The 21,780-nt window shown below is 40.6% G+C and overlaps 1 protein-coding gene across 13 annotated transcripts in view; it reads right to left on the minus strand.

Moving 5' to 3' along the window:
- Positions 1-12,572, minus strand: part of tjp1a (tight junction protein 1a) — a 91,811-nt gene extending 79,239 nt beyond the window's left edge. For 8 of the 13 annotated variants that reach the window (XM_068579469.1, XM_068577015.1, XM_068576192.1 and 5 more), the window contains exon 1: positions 11,986-12,572. In XM_068579469.1, coding sequence (XP_068435570.1) covers positions 11,986-12,077 — 92 coding nt within the window. In that variant the 5' untranslated portion in view covers positions 12,078-12,572. The remainder of the gene's footprint in view (positions 1-11,985) is intronic. The other 5 variants (XM_068585948.1, XM_068584298.1, XM_068585151.1 and 2 more) reach the window with 1 other exon arrangement.
- Between the last annotated feature and the right edge of the window lie 9,208 nt (positions 12,573-21,780).

Genomic DNA, 21,780 nt, shown 5'->3' on the forward strand with positions numbered 1-21,780 from the left:
CTGAGAAACAAAATCTGTAATTCTTACAATTTTTAACCTCAGGCCTTAAAGGTGCAAGATCCGAGATTGGGAACATTTTGTTTGCCTCTATTCGTCTATCAACATGACAACAGCTCACAGCTAACGGTGCTAACAGTGCAAACTACAGTAAAAGTGCTGACAGAGGTAACAATGTTTATCTGAGAGGGAGCCGGACGGTGGGATTTACACTTTTGTAATGGTCAGGACAGCATCAGCTGTAACCCCCATTATTAACCCCAGATATTAACATGTTTTCTATGAATGGATGCTGCTTCAAAGTCTACAAAGGTGCACAGGTGCTGGCAATGGGTCCGGCCCAATTGCTCCTGTCTGCTATAATAAGCATGACTAACATCAGAGTGACACTACTTTGTGTGGCCACATAAAGTAGTTTCATATTGTTCTGAACAATAGTGCTGACAACTCTCAGTTACACTCCGAGAATACTTAATGATCCCTAATATGTCATTAGTGCCATTCAATCCCTGTCCTCTACGTGACCTGTGCACAGTGTCCACACACGTGTGTATTTACTAACAGCAGGGACACAAACTGAATCACTATAATCCCAGTGTTGCTTTTCCAAGGAGATTCCAAACACACATCCAGCAACAGCTTATGGAGCTCTGTGGGTTTTAACTCCGTTTCTAAGAATGAGGAGTGCTGACACAGACTGTATCTGTGGGACTCAAGGAGACCACTTTACAACCTGTAGCCCAATCACTGATCCTATTCTAACAGATAACGTCATAACAGAAAAACAGGAGGACGGAGAAAAAAATAAACATCACAGCTTCCTTTACACTGCATATTTTTCCGTGAAAAAATTCATATAATTTAACTTACTTTTTAAAGATAAAAGATTAAAGATTTTAACCAATTTGTATCATTCTTTTAAGATCAAAGTGAAACATAGCTGATCCAATCAATCTGAAAGCAGCATTGTAAACAAGTGCATTTACTTTTGGCAGATGCCCAGAGTGCTATTTCTGACTCGACTTGCAAAGGCAATTTTTTTTCTGAAATTTTTTTATTTACAGCCCTTTGTCCTTCTCTCACCTCTTTCTTTTTTTTAATTTAAAAACAACACTGACTTGAAGTGTAAGTTGAGCCGAGTATGAATAAATAGAAAGAGAGAAACACTGAGTTTAAGTTTAAACATCAGGGAACAAATTAAACAAATATTAAGAACACCAAAAGTATGACTGCTCACGTGCTGCTGGCCTATGAATGAGTTATCGTCAGTGATGCTACGGGATTAAATTATATTCAGCCACGCTAGCCGTTGGATTAGACACAGTCTGGCTGTCGGTGCTGACATAAGTTTCTTTCATTTAACGGAGGCCTCTGGGGACAGTTGGAGAAACTCACAAACTGGAGTGCAAGTCCCTTCAGTGTAAACATTGTGCAACACAAAAATATATATAATAAGGAACATTAGGCATTGACTATAGTGAGAGGTGAAGTTTATGAATATTGCATGAGACTTCAGCTTAAAATAGAGAATCTCCATCCTGCCCTGGATTTAAGAGGTCATTTTCAAAGCTATACAGTTCATCTCATCCTAGAAACGTGTAAATGTGAGAGCATGATTGTAGAAAAATCATTAATTGATTCATTGGTTAATACATTAGCTGACAAATGCTCTTCAGTTATATTATAGTTAGATATAAAAGCATAATTAAATAAATAAATACATTTATCAAACCAGTTGGATGTTCTTACGGACCATGTTTGTCCCAAATGTCACTTCATCATTTTAACCTATTAGCAATTTGCCTGAAAATTGTGTGAAATTTGCCCTGTGATAGACTGGCGACTTGTCCAGGGTGAACTCTGCCTTCGCCCAATGACAGTTGGGATCGGCTCCAGTGCCCCGCGACCCTAAACAGGATAAGCAGTTTGGATAATGGATGGATTAGTTGGGGGGAATTGTCATAATAAGCATATCAATTTTAAAGTGACCTTTGACCAAAATCCCAAAATTTGAAGAAATTCCCTCCAGGTGTTCCTGAGATATCGTGTTCACGAGAATGGGCACACAGGCAACGCAAAAACATAGGATTATTTTTGGCAAAATACCAGAATTAACCTTCATGTTTCTATTCTATACTCTATATAGTGTCCATAAAATGACACCTGAACAGATTAAAACATACAGAATGGCCAGTTATATTGAACATTTGTGCATGAATGTATCTTTAAACCAGTGTTTTGTGAGCTCATAGACACCAGTTAAAAAAGCCTGCTCTATGGGTTATAAAGGGGGCGGGGTAGACGTTAAGGGGCTACCAGGGTACATCCTCCTGTTACCTCAGAGGTAATATGTTATGACAGATCTTCAGATGGAGAGCACTTTGTAGAACAATTGGTTCCGCTCAGTGAGGATTACAGGGACAAAAGCAGGTGTGTCTCATCGCTACACTGAAACTTCTACCTTAGCCGCACTGCTTTCAGGCACACACACACACACACACACACACACACACACACACACACACACACACAGACACACACACACAGAGAGAGACATGATCCCATCACAGATTTCCTGTCCTGCTCTGCCCAGGTGGCTCTAACTAGAGAAGAGTGCCACATTTGTCCAACAGCTTACATGTTACGTATCATAACAATGGACTGGGCTCTGACCAAAATGTTAAACGGAGCTCTGATGGGAGGCCTTTTGATTCGGGAGTTTGCCTTTGCACTCTTCCAGTTCATCGAGCAACAGTGGTGCATCAAAAATAGCTTCACTGACTTTTACTCTTTCTATTAATACTCTCCGACCTGTACAAAGAAGCATTAAAGTCATTTGTTTTACTTCCCATATAAACTCACTCTCTCGTTCAGAGCCTATCTTGCACAGGTGGGGAAAATAAAATCAGAGCCCTAAGACAACAAATAAGGAAGGAAAGATCAGTGAACAAAGCATGAAGGAGCATGGGGCAGAGAGGCAGACGGGGGACGAAAAAGGGGCCAGAAGACAAAAAGAGGAAGACCATGATGCAAAGGGACAAAGGACAGAGGAACACTGTCAGCGTATGGCTTAGAGGTCGTCTGACTGCATTCTAATTCCTGACTGTTCAGCTGGAAGTGATGGCCGCCGATGAACATGCATCATTCTGCCCACGGGTCTGAAGTAGGAGGTCTACTTCAGGGGACAAGTGGTGACAAGAGGTTCATGACACATCCTACTTTATCAGGATAACCTCAATGACCCACCCTAACAGAAGAATGAAACCAATGACTAACATGCTGTTGAGCTAATAAGATCCTTTAAAACGTCTAAGAAATGGGGAAAGAAAAGAAAAGATACATATAAAAGCTTTTATTTACTAGTTGGAGTCTGTAAACTCTTTGAAAACCACCGAGGTGGCGGGGATACCACTGAAAATCTCTGGCGAGATCAAGACTCGGAGTAGGCCAGACAGGCCTGACAGATGGGCAGACCAGATTAGGCATATACACATGTATCAAACGAGGCGGGACGACGCTCATGTCCGAGTTCAGTCTGACCCCTGTGGAGAGGAGGGTAACAGGCAGATCGAAGGCTGATCCCATGTGTGCACAATATGCATCAATAGAAACACAAACTCCACATTATGGCACATTAAAAGTCAGTGTGTGAGCAGTAGAGTTTGGCTGTGAAGAAAATTTGGGCTAAAAAAAGAGTAGCCTGAGATGGTGTTTTATACATTTTGCTCATAGATTACCAGCTTCATTACCAGAACTTGGCAGTCCTCATAGATACATAAACACACACAGGAAGAGGTGTCAGTACAGTAATGAATCCATTTACTTCTTGAAAATAGTCACTGAAAACTCTCTGAGTACTTGAGGAAACGGTTTGTAGTGCGTTGATTATGTAACATTGGAAAATATTACTGTGTGCACAACCAGACAGGTATACATTTGCCAAGCAGAAGGAATGATTTGAAGAGAATAGATTGAGATCTTTGTCAGACTAAAGTGGATCCCCTCTGCTTTGTCCTTCTCTATTTGTGGGGCGGCAGTGATGGATTCCATCTTGTCAGGCCCATGTGAGCCATCGTGACAGTCGAGAGTCACCAGAGGCCGGAAACGTGTGACTCACAGATTCTAAAAGTCGTTGCTGCTCGCCGTCTGACTCTGACTTGAGATGATGAGTCTCTGATATAGGCCTCTGCAACCAGCACTGCCGCCAACAGGCTCTTTAAGGAGTCATTACCGGACCCTTAGTTAGGCTCCACATTACATGAATCCAGACCTGCACTGTGTCAGAGCTGCAGTCAGACTCGATACAATAGTTTTGTTTTATGTCAAACTTATATTTTTTTATCATAGTTTGAGCATAGTAAAAAAATGTGTCTTAAAAAACAATCGCTGCCAACTTTCTATACTTGCCAAGTTTCTTCAGTAATGAAATGGTGGTCAGCTCTACAGTAGTCCTAAGTCTGATGCTGTTTAAGTACAGTCCATATCTTGGCACTCAAACAGCTTTGTCAGGGTGCGATTGGCAACCTCTCTATTGTTGTTTTATTGTTGTCTGCTTTACCATGCTGGCTACCATGTTGATGTTTAAGCATATTGTTCGGATGTGTCTCTGAAAATATAGTTTGTGACGTCATGTACAAAAGTTTGTCAATTGAATCTGAGCAATATTGACAAAGTTTTGTTTTCTTGTAGATAACTCACTGATTGCTAATATCATTACAAAATAAACTAAATTGTTCTTCACTTTAGAGTCGGACTGGGTGATAGGTGGCATAAGGTAGATGCCTATCGTCAAAACAATTTATCTCCTGGTATATACATCTGTGTCTTTACGATTAAAAGTGTCAAACACAAAGCTCATATAGTATCACAAGTCTTCACCACTAGCTTCTATGCTATATTCATATAGTATGGAATAATAATGATATTATTTGCACCATGCACCATGCAAAAGATGCATATGGCAGGAAATATGCAATATGATATAAAAGGCCAGTAGTCTAAAACGACTTTGTGCAACATTTTTTGGACAGTATCACTAAAGGCCCAACCCCATGGACAAAAAAATACACAGGCACACTCACACTGGCAAAGACAACCAACAAGTCTACACTCACACACACAGAAACAAACATTCACACCAAAAAACACATGAACACACACTCACAGGATGCACACAGAGCGGGTGGGGGTAAGGGGGCGAGCCACGAGTCAATAAACCCTGTGTAATCTGTTCCCTTTAGTGGCATAAACCATCTGAGAGGAGATTACAACCGTTCTGCCAAAGTAAGAACATGTGAGTTCCTAATGGACACAAACACTGAATACAAAAACGAAAACACAAACTTCTATGTGTGCACCTTCCCATGTACTAAAAGTGTGTCGTGTGTACAAAGACTCTCGTGAAGTCAGGACTCGTGTTTTGTAAGATCAGACTTCATGAATCTGATACAAAAGGGCTTTTTTTTTTACTTCAGGGAGAGCGAGACAGCGAGATACTAAGAGTAAAGGAGAAAAATACTGTATTTCTGCATGTTTTCTCAGAAAAGTACTGATTATCATGACAGGCCCATCCTGGACTTGGGCTCCTGCTGAGGTAACTAATGCGCTGCATTGTCAGTTTGTGTGAGATTACGCATCATGGCCCCTGAACTGAACTGGAAGAGTGGAGGGGGTAGGACAAGAGTTGTTGAATGTGTGTGTTCCTCTGAAGAGCTGGGAGGGAGGACGTGTGGACAAGCAAATTGGAGGGCAGAGGAGCTGCTGTGTGTGTGTGTGTGTGTGTGTGTGTGTGTGTGTGTTGGGGGAAGGAGGGACGCTGACTTTATGCATCATTAAGCAGGTGGACTGAGAACACCAGGCGGAGCTGCCACTGTGGACTGTCCCTGGGAGCAGAGCAGACATCTGGCACACAATACAGGATGATACACCCGCGTTAGGAAGAGCTGCGACCAGTTTAAAGACACGTCATCAGGCTAATTACTATTTATGGATCATCTTAAACTAATTACAGTGTTGTGGTTATGACAGACCACTGTGTGTTCTGTATAATAACAATGTGCTTCATGCAATGTGAAGCAGTCATATACTTTAGAGCCTGCTGTTGGTATTTACTAAGTGCTTCATCTGAACAGTTTTTATATTTTAATTATATTCAGAATAAAACAATATTGACATTATTTCAGCTTAACATGTTTACCAAGTAATTTGACATGGCAGACAAATGAGGCAGCTAAGCATCACTAGATTCTCTGCTCCTCTATTACACCGGATAACTAACATTTTGGCCACAGAGTGCATGTTTTTACTAGAGCCCGACTGATTTATATGGAAGACATATAGGTAGTGGCAGTGGCGGGCCGTCAGAGCCAGCTAGGTCTTCTCTGCTGGACTAAACAGAATCACAAAGTTATAGCAATTTTATAATTAAAAAAAATATGTACATATTAAAAATAAAAATAAAAAGTTATATATTTGTATGTAATTGTTTTTCACAAATACACTGCACGTATTATAAGATTCTTTCCCTATTAGCACATGTTGTCATTGAGCAGCTCTTGTCTCCTCTCTGTTCCTCATGGCTTGCTGTCTGCTGGCTGTTCAGGCCAGCGAGCTGTCTCTGACCTGGAGCGCTGCTTTGACGCTCTTTATCCGATCAGATCTCACCTCTGTCTCTCTGTATGTCTCTCTCTCTTTTTTGTCTCTTCTCTCTCTCCGCCGGTTAAACAGTGAAGGCAAGCTGTGTGTTCCCTGCACAGTGCACACACACTCCGGTACTTAAGGTGGCACTGTATGCACCTCGTCGGTTGAACTCCTTTAATTGGTAGAAGAAGAACAATTTATTGAACAGCAGAAGAAAAAAGCTGGCGCTGTGGAGCTATTCTCTGTGGACTCTGTGTAACACAGTTTGACTTACTGGCAAGCACATCTCATGCATGATGGAAACTGGAAAGCAGGTCTGTTTAGCGTGCTGCTAGACCCCCTCCTCCACCTCTCCCCTCCCTGCTCGTGGTGGTGCATTGTGGCGGAGATATTAGAGTTTAACTGCTTTAGTACGACACCTGTCGCCGGTGACAGAAAGTAACATGCAAACAGGATGCAAAAAATAATTTGATCGTAACTCCGCAGCGCGATCAGCTCAGCAGGCGTAGTGACATAACCCACGGCCTGCCATTGGGTAGTGGCGTACATGTTGTCCAGATTGCGCCAATATGAAAACGTTGTTTATATTATAGAATATGACACATAAAAAGAGCCAACTTTTGCATACTAGTAGGTCAATAAGAATACCTACGGTAGACAGTATAGAGCAAAAAACTCCAGCAAACTGTCTTCTTCAACGCAATCAGAGATATTTAGTGACAATGTTTTGGTACACAGACCTTCATCAGGTTACCTTTTTTTGTTCTATAGATCTTTTTTGTTCAATAGAATATGATGCAAAAAAGATGCTTGGGTAATTTAGAAATGTTGTCATATCAAACGTGTTGGGTCTTTTTTATTGAGCCAGTAGGAAACCAACTGTCTTTTTAGTTTCTCATAATAACATAGGCTCTCTGTCAACACTGAAGCCGTTAGATATGCTCCTCTGTTACATCAAGCAAATAAACCACGTACCCATCAATTCAATTCAATTCAGTTTATTTTGTATAGCCCAAAATCACAAATACAAAATTTGTCTCAGAGGGCTTTGCAATCTGTACACATAACATCGCTGTCCCGGGCCCTCACATTGGATCAGGAAAAACTCTCCCAAATAAAGATAGTAAAAAGCCTTTTGCAGGGAAAAAAAAGAAAGAAACCTGAGGAAGAACAACAGAGGAGGATCCCTCTCCCCGGATGAACAGAAGCAATAGATGTCATGTGTCCAGAATGAATAACCTAACAGAGTTACAGTACATTCAATGAATATGAGAGAAATTATTCATATAATGAGTAGTATGGATCAGGCATCAGCAGTGCACTCAAGGACAGATTGAGAGTTAAAAGATGGGTAGTACCTGCTATTTTCTTATGTGCTTGTGGCTAATTAGGGCATTCCAATAGAAAACAATGCAATCAAACAGATTTAGTTGCAGACACTTGCTCGTGCTACATTCAGCTTGGACCAGGTCCAATATATGCACACAGAATCCCAATACATGAGACCTCACTGTGCTTAACATTTATGCAAAGAATCATATTAGACGCCACGGTTCAACAAGCCCGCAAGATATGGTACGGTGAAGTTTACTTGTAAAGCACATTTCACGAGGCAGGCATGATAGGAAATAAGGGTTGTGTCTATTGCGATACTACCCTCAGCAGTGGCAGAGTGCGCATCACAGCGGAGCAGACGGTTGTGTGGAGTTAAACTAACTAGTTTGTGAAATACAACAACCTTATTGTTTCCCCTTTTCAATATAACACTAATGAAATCATGTCCCTAAAAAAACATCATGTGAGTCATACTCAGGCCTGCCATGAGTCTTCCTTGTGCACAGGTCGCACATTATACCTTCCAACATGACTGTGACCAATAGGAAAAGGCACTCTGGATTACTGCTACAGTCAAAAACAGCTTCAGAGCAGGATTAGACAGCCGCTCTCTAAATGAGCTCCCTAAATACTCAAGAAAACCAAGATGGCTGGTTTTCCACATTATTTGATTTGAACTTGTATTGCCTTAGAAATATTATAGCAATGCAAATGGTAAATGCAGTTTGATTTGACGTGAATGCGAAAGTTACTGGAGACGGTCTGCAAGAGTACCTATTTGACTAATTGCATTTGAAAGCAGATGGTCAGGGAAGCATTTAACAAATTCTAGCTTTTTTTAGCTTAAAAATATGGCATTGAACATGCATCAATACCCATTCATAAAATGCTAAATATTCAAACATGTTACATTTCCAATGCATCCTCATGCATGCAAGTCTTTATTGCAATGTGGATGCATTAAACTGTTCGTTAAACATGATGGATGGATGGGAGTAGATTTGTGATCAAGGGGTTCAAGTCTTTTGGAAGATCATTATCGCATCTGGCACGCAACCGCCTCCTCATCTATAATAAGTGATGTCTCCATTCTGTCTCCTTGTTTGGTTAAAGAAACAACGGCTCCGTCTCCCTCTGTGTGTTTTGTTTGTATAAAAACATTACCTGAGTGTACCTGAGTATGTCCTAAATCATCTTGCTTCACCATCAGCATTTACTCCATGTATGCATCATCGCCTTCATTCTGACACTCAACTCAATGGCTAGAAGAACCACTAGTTGCAGACTTTAGCAAATAATTCAATTCAACAGGCTGCATAAACTTAATGTACTAGAGCACATAGTCAACAACCTCTCTTCTAACACTGTCATTTTACCTTAATGTGTATAAAAGGTATAAACTGCTCAGTCTGGTTTCTTTTGATGTTTTGATTCTGCTATTGTAACTTGAGCTAAAATAAACAAAGGGCTTTCATCATTTATCTTCTGGGTCCGTACTCCCGTTAGCTCAATGGTTACCATACATCTGGATTTAAACTTAAAAATCAAACAGTTCATGTAAACTCGGTTCGTCCGATTTTAAATCGTGTTACGTTGTGGTATTACCTCAATCTGGGTAGTCAGTAATTGAGTTACTTGTGTGCATGCAAGCCTACTGATTCTAGGCTCTGACTTCACCCTGAATAAAGACAGACATGACATGCAAGCGAATGCATGGGGTGACTCCATGAAACACACACTGCAGGCACACGCTGGCTCAGCTTCCCTTCGTTAAAGTGGCTGTCGGAGGCGATACAGTAATCCTGTTTTAATGGTCGTGCCCCTTCCCCCACCATGATGTGATGGCCCCAGACAAACCACCGCGCCTCTCTTAAGGGAGAAGTGTCAAAACCAAGTCACCGCTGTGTCCTGTGCAACACATTTGACAGCAGTCACGAGCTAAGAGGAGAAAACTGTTCCAACTGTGTGATGACTTCTGATTCAGTCAGGTGTGTTACTACAGGCCTGATCCTATATATAGGTGGAACTCCACGGTAACCAGATCGGACTTTCATTACAATAAACCAGTGTTTGTCTTCTGACTGTAAAGTAATGCCAATCGGGATGGATTATACCCTTGTGCTTAATGCTATCTGTGTGGATTACAGAAGAAGAAGAAGAAGACCTGAATGGGCCCACTGTGCGAATAATGAGAGCTATAATTAGACACTATTCTGCTGTGATATTTTGGGATTTTCTTTTTTTTCAGTTACTGAGGCTCCTAATACCAATGAGCAAAAATAAAGACACTTACCTGGAAACACACTATATCATAACACACCTGTCACGTGTCACGTTGTCAAAGGTCAAATAAGGTGACCGACAATAATATCAAGCTCTTGATCCCTTAAAACAACCGATTTACAAAATGTACCAAACGACTGGTCAATTAATCAGTTTGTCAACTCCCCTAAAAATAATCAATTACAATAATGACATTTTGAAATAAAGCTGCTCTTTTAAAAGATTTACAATGCAATTATTCCAACATCCTTTAAACAGCGTTTTATATTGTTGTACGGGCTGTAACGACCAATTATTTTCATGACTGATAAATCTGACAGTTATTTATTGATGATACGACTAGTTTAGTCTATAAAATGCTGAAGTTCAAAATGTAAAATGTACTGTTTGATCAACAGTACAACACATTCTCAAATATTTAGTTTACCGTCACATAACTCAAATAAAAGCAGCAATTCATCACACCGGAAAACCAAGAACCAGAGAATGTTTCACATTTTGGTTTAAAAATCGTACATCAAAGCAGTTGCCAGTTGTTTTTTTTATTATCAAAAAATAAAATAATCAGGCCAAGATCATTGGAACATGAATATCAAAACAAATAAAAAATGTTGTCACCATGGATTTGGGAAATCTTGCGCTTTATTGGATGTTTTAGATTAGAATATTAGATTTTGTGTAGTATTTTCTACCATACAAAAATAAGTATTGATTAGTTGAAACCAACAGATTAATTGATAATGAAAACAATCCTTGATTGCAGCCCTATATAACCAGTGACCAAGATGAATTAATGGAAACAGATGTTTACAAAAGCTAAAGGGAAACACGGGCAACATAAAGTATAGATGTTGGTGGATACAGCTGGGTGAACATATTATAGTGAGGTAAATAACAACAGACTTTGATATGAATTGCACTAGGTGTAAACATCCATGCATGGCAAACACAGACACATGAGCAGCCAATGATGGTAAACCACTTTAGCATCACTCCTCCACATGGAGATCTAAATGTAGGCGGCATGAAGCTACTGAATAAGAGATGAGAGAGGAGAAACCGGCCGGGTTTTTTTTTCTTCTTCTTTTTTCTTCAACATCAGCTCACAGAAATAGATGTGAGAACAGAGCCCTGCTGGGAAAATACAAATCCCCAAATTTACACTCAAGCTTCAAATGAAACGCTCGCTAAAAGGCCCGAGGAACAAAAACACGCGCAACTGAACCCCTTTCAACGTGCTCAACATTGTTTTATGCTGCTTTGGTATAAAAAAAAAAAAAAAAAACACCTGCTCGGTCCGCTGCGTGTGAAACTCACCCGGATCACAACAAACAAGAGTCCACCTCAAGAGACGCACAGACGCACGAACGTATAGCCCCCCGTGCACGGCTGCTCGGAAAGCGACGACACGAGCCTCTCCTCCCCGACTCGATGCCTGCTGAGTGTGGACAGCGGCGGCAAAATGAAACTATCGTTGGAGGCAAGGAGACATGGAGTCAGCCGACTTCCGCAAACAGCTGCTCAGCTTTAACTTACACGAGGACACGGGGAGGAGGGGGATGAGTGAGGGGGGACAGTTTCTCGTGTCAACAAAAGCTACGAGGCTCATTTTTTTTAAAAAAAAAGAAGCTATTTTCTTCCCATGAGGAGACACCGCTGCCAGTTGTTTTCAGGCACGCACCAAACACACGCTCCCATCCACACGCGCGCCACCACCTCCTCTCTACTCACCACAGCTGTCTCTTAGTGGGTAGGCAGTCTTTGTTGGAGGCTGTCACTCCCATGGCCATCTGCATCACCGTAATATATTTCTGGTACTTCATTTTGTCCTCCTTTACTACCACTACCACTACTACTACTGCTACTACTACTACTGCTGCTGCTGCTGCTGCTGCTACTTCCACTACTACTTCTACTTCTAGGAATCCGCGCGCCACAAAAGCGGCACAGGTGAGCGTGCATTCAAATGTCTGTTATTGTCCCCTGGCACCAGTGGCATCTTCAGTATCAAAAACGCCATTTCCACGCCTGGAGGACTGTTGACAGGGAACATGTTCCCCGAGGAGCTCAACGAAAGGTACCACGCCGCCGCGACCCATCTCTAATCTCATTAGAGCTCAGAATAGATTGGCTAATCCATTCGATTTTAGTCAGGACCGGGTCATTGTTGTGGCTCGCCCCGCAGCGGCCACTTTGTTGTTGTTGTTGTTGTTGTTTTTACAGCGGTTTGTCTCTGTGAACTAAAAGCAGAATCAAGAAAAAGAAACAGAGTCAGAGATATGATGCAGCGGCGGTGGCACCCAAACGTCTGCGAGGTAGGAAAGAGAGAGCGCCTGTGTTCAACGAGCGAGGGAGGGAATGAGGGAGGGAGGGAGGGGTGAGGGTGGAGGGTGACAGAGGAGGAGGAAGAGGAGAGGAGGATGACGAGAGGCAGCGATGTAATGGCTTAAGAGGAGGGAACCTACTACTGCTGAGTAATTTCTCAGGATTGTTAAATCGGAGGCAAATGCATGATATTTTCTGAGGATTGGTGCATGGGGCACAGTTAATACATGATGAGGGTTTGGCTTGTGAGAACACATTTATGTGATGAAACTGGAGTTCTGAGTGGAGCAACGCAACACTGAAACCTCAGCAATAAAGGAAAACAACAGCAATTCAACACCAAATCCGGGTTTAGACGACATTAAAAATCCAGCCCTGGACCCTGAAGTCTGAAGAACATGCAACAAAACAACAATGACACATGTAAGCATGCATTTTCTGTGTATTCCTTGCTTAGTTTGTAATTTGTAACTTTTTAAAATGATATGGTAATAGAATAACATAAAGGCACCTTTCTGTGCAGATCATCCACTGCTGTCGACTCCGTTTCATTAATGTGTTGGACAAATATTTGTTCTTTTTTCAGCTTTTACTATTATTTTACTTAATTCTTGCAATATACAATGTGTAGATTGTGTATGATGTATTGTAAATTAGAAGTTAGATAGTTTTTCTACTAGAGATTACTGTAAAATGTATTATTACACTGTAAAATGTATTTTTAAACTGAAAGATGTACAACTTGTTGTCAGACATTTGACTTGTCCGAGTATGTTTCTTTTTTCAAAATAAAAAAATATTATATATAATATACCTCAAAAGTATTTGTTCTATGTTTATTGAGAAAATGTATCAATTTTTTATTTATTTTTTTACTTTTAAGTTATCTATGTCGGACCCAGCCTTAACATTGTAGTATTGGTCGGGCTGCAGTTCGTAGGATTGTTCAAGGTAAATCAGAGTTTAGGAAATTAATTCACTAACCATCACCGCACAATACACGTTGGTTGGATTTGTACTCGACTTGCTCCAACGTCATGCACATGAGGACAACGATGATCTCACAAGATCGACGCATAGTTTTTAGAGTAAGCAGCCACAGTTGCTCTCCACTGACTGCAAGACCCAAAGCATGATGGGAAACGCTGGGCTGTTGCCTGATGGAAGAGCTAAATAACCTAATTTTGACAACAAACAGCACACGTTGTCCCACATTCTACTCTTCGGTGTAATTTAACACTAGATTGTAGGCTATCAGTCTCATCTTGTGCAATGAGTTTTTTTGTCTATCAACAAACATCTTGTGTGGTGGTTGATGATAATAATAATACATGTTATTTAGATAGCACCTATCAAGCGGCAATTACAGTGCGTCACGATGCAGACATAGAACACAAACTATACGTAATCTACAGATGGATCGAACAGGATGTCAATATTCCTGTGACTTCCTGTATATTTGTTGAGGAAGGTTGATCGACAAACAGAGTTGTATATCCACTACTGACCTTGTTGCTTAAATCTCAATATCCTTAAGTAGCCACACCGTCCAGGTTTGACTGAATGAGGAGGCGAGTCAACATGATATCACTGGCGGCTCAGTGAAACTGAACCAAGCAAATTCATTTGCTTATTAAGGAACTGCTCAAAGGACCAAACTAACTGTGAAACCCATCCAATTCATTCATCAGGTTAATTTGATTTGGTATTTTTTTTTTCTATGCCTATAATCATAGACCGTACAAATAAACTATTGCTAGGTTTCAATAACAAGACTGAACAACCCTACGTATAGTGGAAGATTAGTAAACTGTTGTTATTGTTTTAAGATCTCTATGAAAAGTTGTGTTGTACTCTTTTTTATCTCTTAGCCAACCCAGAGCAATGCAAGGTTCAGATTACGTCACTCTCTTTCTTGGTGCTATGTCTCCGAAGAGGCTAATCAATTTATTGATTGATTCAGTGTCAAATTGAAATGCCCAGTAAACATTAGTCTTTTGTGAGTCCTCAAGGACAACATTGTGCACACAATCTAGGTTAAAGTGGCTAACTGTGTGCAGGGTTGTTTATACATGTCCTCTGTCAAAGAGTAAAATAGTGTTTTCTTTGGGACTGAAGAGTGATTAGGAGATGATGTAACCATTAAGACTGTTCACAGACTCCTTCTACATAAACCCTTTGGATAGAACCATTAACGTTTAAACAAGTTGGCAGTGAAGCCTGAGAGTATCCCACGTTTTTGACAATGAAACTGCAACATGAGGTGAGGCAGCACATCCCTGTCACTCTGTTTACATATTTGTTCGGACTAATAAACAGAATGACGGAAGGGAGACCTGCAGTGTATAAACCAGTCCTCTTGAGATGGCCCATGCACCGGAAAAGTAAATCTAGACATAAACTCCATCAGGAATGAATAACACCACAGGAGAAAAAAGTCAGACAGCCAGTGCATCTAGCCAGGTAACTTCTGTTGGATGGGGCAAGCTGGCAAGCAGCTGGTGGGGAAGGTCAGAATGAAACTGCTGTTTTCAGCACTGCTTGATATTGGCAGCTATGAAAACAACAGAAAATTCACCCAAAAAATGTCAACACAGCCTATCCCACTTTCCTTCCCAACTCCTCTGATGTTTATTTACAGTTCCTGGAGTTGGAAAGAGGATTAAGTAAACACACACACACATGCAATAACACGCACACAGACACACACACACACACAGACACACACACACGGACACACACACACACACACACACACACACACACACCGGTGGTCTGAAGGAGACTGAGGATGGTGAGGTCACCACAGCAGTGATATGGGCTTCAGCCAGAAGGACAGTGGAGAGTGACGCATGGTTCTCAGAAGACTGTCAATTTTCTCTTTAATCTCTGGTAATAAATAAAATGTACTGATACTTGATGGCACTGACTTGCAAATGGAACTCCTTTAGCCCAAATAGTGAGCATAGATCATGTGTATCTCTCACATCGCATACCGTTACTGTTGAAGTGCTCACTGTGGAGCATGTTTGCTCTTCATTAGTGCTAACTTTGCTAGCCTCAAACATAATAATTTGTAAAGATATATAGATAGATAGATATTCGGTTCAGTTTAATTTGGCATTCACATATTCACCTCAATGGCCACAGGTGACTGCATCTTTAAACTTCACCCACATTTGCCAAATATAACTACACCAGGAGTCTAGTTCATCATCTTTATAGTCACAGAAATGGCTGAGATGCCCAAAACCATCACAATGTTGATATGGTGGGAAAAGAGGAATACTGGATTGGTTTAAGAGTGAGATTTCCCTCAGGAGCAGCAACCATCCAAATGTGTTGATCCCCCCCTCACCATAAATTACACTATCCCCTGGCTCGTGGCCACGATTAATCACATGACCACAGCAGCCAGATTAAATCTGTAGCCTTGGACTGTTCTCCTGTCCCACACTCTCTCTCTCTCTCTCTCTCTGACTCCCTGTCATGCACGAGGCCTACACATAATCAACAAGCACACACAGCAGTGGACATCAGCTGAGCATATAGTAACACACAAACACAGAGATTACAACTATAGTGTGTCATTGTTTAAATAAGTCACTGTGTGTCGTCACTTGTACAGTTGTGATCGCCCTAAACACCGTCAGGGACCTACAGCTCTCCATCTCAGTGCAACGTGGACGCCGGATGCGTCCTGTAACTCAACACTCCACTGCAGAGCTTGGATTTCTCAATGCCAGACCTGCATCGCCATGGCAACACTGGCTCTGGGCTTGGCTACGGTGGCCATGACACATGATACGCCGTCATAGTCAAGAGCAAAATGATGTAGGGACAGGGATGACGAAACATGCATATTCATGTCGAGCTTGTATGTGTGTCTTCTTAAAAGCTTTAACTCCTTAGAGGATTGTTGAACCATATTATGACCAAATGGTATTGTTTTGTGTGTGTGTGTGTGTGTGTGTGTGTGCGTGTGTGTGTGTGTGTGTGTGTGTGTGTGTGTGTGTAATTGGCAACTATACTGATCATCAATACGTTTGTGTCAACTTTGTGTCAACTTTCAAGCATAAACACACAAAAAATCAATGATGTGGTTGTCAATGGGATTAAGTTATGCTTTCCCTTGCTTCAAATAATAGTAAAAGAATATATCTGGGTTTTGAATGGTCAATAAAAAAAACAAATTTTCCAACATCCATTGAGAAAATTATAATGGACAATTATTTTTGGATGTTTTATAACATACAAATAATTTATTGATGAAGAAGATAATCACTATTTTAGAAAATATAATCCAAAATGAAAATAATTCTAATTAAATATATTGGAGAAAAAAATGTGCACAAATATGTTGTATTTTATTTTATATTACATTTTTTTCATTACAATATAATGAAAATCATGGTGGTTTCAATAAAGTAATCGGGCTTGCCTTTAATTCCGACTAACTTGGAAGGTGAAGCATTCGTACATGTACATGGAAAGTGTTGCAGAATTGGGACACTGAATTAAATAATACAAGCAGTGGCAGAATGTCACAATAGAGAACATCCTTTTCTAATTTGGATTGTAAATGGTGAGCTATAATTAGATTGTGATGGCACTGGGTCCTTTTTCTAAACTCATTTGGGATGCATGACTATCTAAGAATAGTATGCAGCGATAGCGGTCTAATGTTGTGCTGTAATATAGAGCTTGTCAAAGCCGCTATGGTTATTAATATTTATTTTACTTGTTTATTTAACAGAGACCATTTAGATGAAAGAGTTACAAGGTGAAAAGCAACAGATGTAATATATATTGGGGGTCTACCTAAAACCCATTTTTAGCATCTGGCCCTGGTTCATACGTCGGATAAGGGAAACTGTAAAGACAAATAGTTGATGCTAGAATGGCAAAACATTAAGTACAGGCTTACACTTTAATGCACAGTGGAAGGGAGAGCAGAGCAGTATCTGCATGATAAAAAACCCGCCTGTGACGTGTGTGAGACTTGCCAGAGAGCAGTGATGTGATAAGAAGGCACACATGGACCACTAGACATGGAAGCTGCAGAAGATGCATAAAGCATATGAATCCAACCAAGGGTAATGCAATATGTAAATGAGAAAGCAGTTGTTGAAGTGAATGTGCCTGCTGTTGTCTCTACAAAATTGCATGTGAAATGCACAAAACTTGCCTCGACAAAAACACATGCTCACGCAACACTGCCAATGTTTGTCTCAGTTCAAAGTGACAGAGGAGCAGGGTAGGAACGTGGTTTAAAACAGTTTTCAGTTGCAGCCATATTGGGTCCAAAGTCCCCCTGTCGGTGCTCAGTAACAGGTTGAAACATACTTTTTAAAATGTACTCAGCATCCCACAGCTTTAGGGTGGAGCATGGAGGTGGTAAGGTGTTGGAGGTTGAGCGGAAGACAAACAGGAGGAAAGATATGAAATGAATGCCAGGAGCTCCAGATACTAAATGACTGCTGTTGCTGCTCGGACAGTGATTTATAGTGCAGCTTCACTGGCGGGGAGGTGGGGGAGGGAGGGTTGGGATGGAAAACAAGGACGGTTCCACTTGAACAGTGATATATACAGTACATGAAAACAGATATTCTGCTTCGTAGTTGCAGAGAAAACTGATATTTCACGGTAACTTTGCGTGTACCAGTATGTGTTTGTACACAGTGTAACCTGATAAGGTGACGCTTCGTACTTCTTGTGCCTCCAGTCAGCAGGGTTTGACACCAGCAGCCTCCCCCTCGCCTGCCCTCCCACTGTCACCTTTATTAACAATCTGCCAGGTTGAGACTTTCTCTCCTAAGTGTCCGTCCCACTGTAGGGTTGGATTTGTGGAGGTAAGTGATGAACAAAGGCACAAAGAGCCCGAGGGTGGGAGCGGCTCTCTCTCCAGTTAAAAAGCTCTGTTAACAGGAAACACAGAGCAGCAACATAGACTGTTTACCACGCAGCAATACTAAGTGCCTAAGAGTCAGATAGTCTGCTCTGTTGCTGACATCTCTAACTATGACGATAAAACATGGCGGCCTTTTAGTCTACAGTTCAAATATTAGACTTGTTTTTCAAGAAATTTTCGGACATGAATGCACACATTGTGGCTACACGTACATTTGCTAAGTATGAAAGTATAAGCTTAACACTTCTTTATTCTTTTGCATGAATACATATTATTACACATATACTGTATTATGTAAACACACTTGATGTGACAACTATTCGTTGCATGGTGTCACCAAATCCACCAGAAATTTCCACTTTAAAGGCACAATAAGTAGGATTTGTTGGTTGCAGTTTGTAAGTTGGCCCCTCCTTCCCGGTTTTACCAGGTTGTGATGCTCGTCAGCAGGTTAAAGTCAACCCTCAGATTCACTCTTGTTGTTATTAAGCTTTGTTTGCTTGGTGTTTTGTCTCGCTTTGTTTGTGTTTGGACACTGTAGCTGCCATTTTTGGATCTCCTTTTTGGATGCGTGCTTACAATCCAACACCTGGTCCCTTAATTGTTGAAGATTGACACCCTGAAACGTCCCCAACAGAGCAGTCAGAGCGCAGAGTCTCTGCAGATACAGACACCGCACACCTTCTTCTAATGGGCAAGAAGCGATGATGAGAAGGGATTCTTTTTTAATCTCTAATTTTTTGCACAGATAATAAAAACGAGATGTAACATGTTCATTAGTGAGCTTTGAGTGTGTCGGTTTCTTCCCATTTCCAGTCTCATGCAAAGCTAAAGTGATGAACAATTGGCTGTAGCTTCAGTGAAGAATATTACTAACCTTCTCGACCTCACACATTGCATGGAATATCAAATATCTTTAAGGTTTGTACACCCTGCTGTACATTATGCCCAAAAAATATTTTCAAGAGCACAAGAAGCGGTTTAAATTCTACATAGCGATAGTGTCCCGCAGAGGAAACATGAGGCTTGTTGAAGCTTAACAAAAGAGAACTAGCTGCACAGTAAGTTCAGCTACTGCCATTCAACAATTTATGTTAGGCTTTTAAACATAATGCACATTAAAAGTCACATCATGAAGTCATGAGAGCTCCTTTTAAAAAAAATGAATATGCTGCTCTTGGGATGAACAGAAGATCCCGACAGCATGAGAAATAGACAAGTAATATGGAATAAGTAATAGACACGTTATAGGATAAGCTCCCCGGTGTTTAGTCAAAACCCCTTGGATTAACCTTCAAGTCACACTCCTGGGGAATTAAACATCTTCTATATGACTTGGCAAAAATCAATGCAGCGCAATCCATGGGTTTATGTTACTTACTGAAGGTTGACAGAGCATACTTGCTGTTTTAAAGCGATGCCCTTCTTGACATTCCCACAGTTATATACACCAGGGAGCCGCTAAGTACAACCAGTCTAAAGACAGTGTAGTTAAATAATAATAAAAAATAAATGATGAAGACAATATGAGAGAAACTGTTTTCATTCCATTATCATTGTTTGATGAACTTGGTCTCTTTTTTCGTGCAGTTATAATTGAATGGATTTTAAATCCTCAACATGATACGTGACATTTCTCTCTCTGCTAATCTTTCATCCAGACTGTGTTTGTATACAGCACAGAGCTGCAGGTGATGCCATGCAGCCTTACATGTGTGGGCTATGTGTGCTGTCGCTGTGCATCTTGTCACAACAATTGCAGCAAAAAGTGAAAATAGAATATTACACCATCTGTGCATGCCTACATTTGTGTAAGCAAGACGTATTAAGTGCTAATATGCTGCAGTAAATGTGCTGTATCATGCTGTTTGTTGTATTTCAGTATATTATCATGTTGATTTTCAATAAAATATATGATTTATCAAGATACCTGCTCACCAAATTGTAAAAAAATGGTGAATAAACTATAACGTTTAACAAATATTAAAAAAGCCTAATCATTATTAATTGGCTCAGATTTGTGCAGTAATCATTCATTAAGAGAAGACCAGATACTTTAAAGGCTTAAAAATGGTCTGTGACTAAAACCTTACTTTGGATGTGAAAAATACAAAATTAAGATGGGAAAAAAGATAGAAGATAACGTCCCAATACTTTTAGGTTGCTCGTCAAATACATTCCTGTAAGTGAAAGTACAAATATGATCATGTCCTAAACACAATGAGTAGGAAAAGACTAGTATTTTAAAGAAATGTGGCTTATCTTACTAACTAACTTACTAACACTGATATTATGAGTGCCTATGTCCCTAAAGCTAGAAAACAACACAGTTTTACTGTAAAATCACTGTGCGTCTGTGCCACAGGACGCTTTCTACTGTCAAAACATTCAAATCTGAGTTTGTATGCACACTAATTACTATCTATTAAAGATTGCTCATAGTCAAAGCCAACTGCATTATTCATACCACAAAGCAACTATAAAGTGGAGGTATTAGCCCCAGAGGGATGTTGGCTTTGAAATGGAGTTATGGCATAAATAATAATGTGACATTTCGAACTCTGCAGGCCTCTGCTACTGTTTCTCTCTTCTGGTTAATAATTAGCTCTATCATATACAAAATAAACAATACAAATGGTTAACTACCCTGTACTCTCTTATATCAACCACTGCTGTAACAGTTCCTTAATACTGACGCGTAGAGCAAAAATAACTGGAAATGCAGATTAAAAACCCAGCAGTAAGCATTTGTTTTTTTCTTCAGTATAAAAACAAGGTCGGCACAACATATCCTCAAGTAATACTAGTCTGTGGTTCGGCAGCCAATTAACCGTGACCCGGCAAGCCAAACCACAGGGAGGCCAGTCAGTTTGCATGTCACCAATGAAACGAGAGAGGGGAGAGATCAGACAGTCCTTTGAAAGTCCACTTGACAGGAGTGTGCAAGCCTGTGTGTCTTCACTGTATGTGCGTGCATCATGGAGTCCTTTGCCTGTTATTGCTATGGCTGAACTGTGCGATGCATTTCTTATGTAACAACACATACACTTTAAAACCCCACTCCTCAACACGCGCAGCTGAAGGAGCAGTCTTTTTTAGCCATGATATGCAACAAGGCAACACATATGTTGTATATGTGTTGCCTTGTTCACTAGTGTGAACAAGTGTTACACTGACATCCTGGCACTGGGATGTCTGAAGGTGAATAATGAGAGATATGAGAGAGTATTTGTTTGTCAAGTGTCATCTCTCTGGCCTTTTGTAGCTGTTGCCCACAGTTAATTTGTCTT

This window comes from Clinocottus analis, unplaced genomic scaffold (genome assembly GCF_023055335.1).
Source record: "Clinocottus analis isolate CAN_PGR_092001 unplaced genomic scaffold, fCliAna1.0.p SCAF_1, whole genome shotgun sequence".
Classification (NCBI taxonomy): Eukaryota; Metazoa; Chordata; class Actinopteri; order Perciformes; family Cottidae; genus Clinocottus; species Clinocottus analis.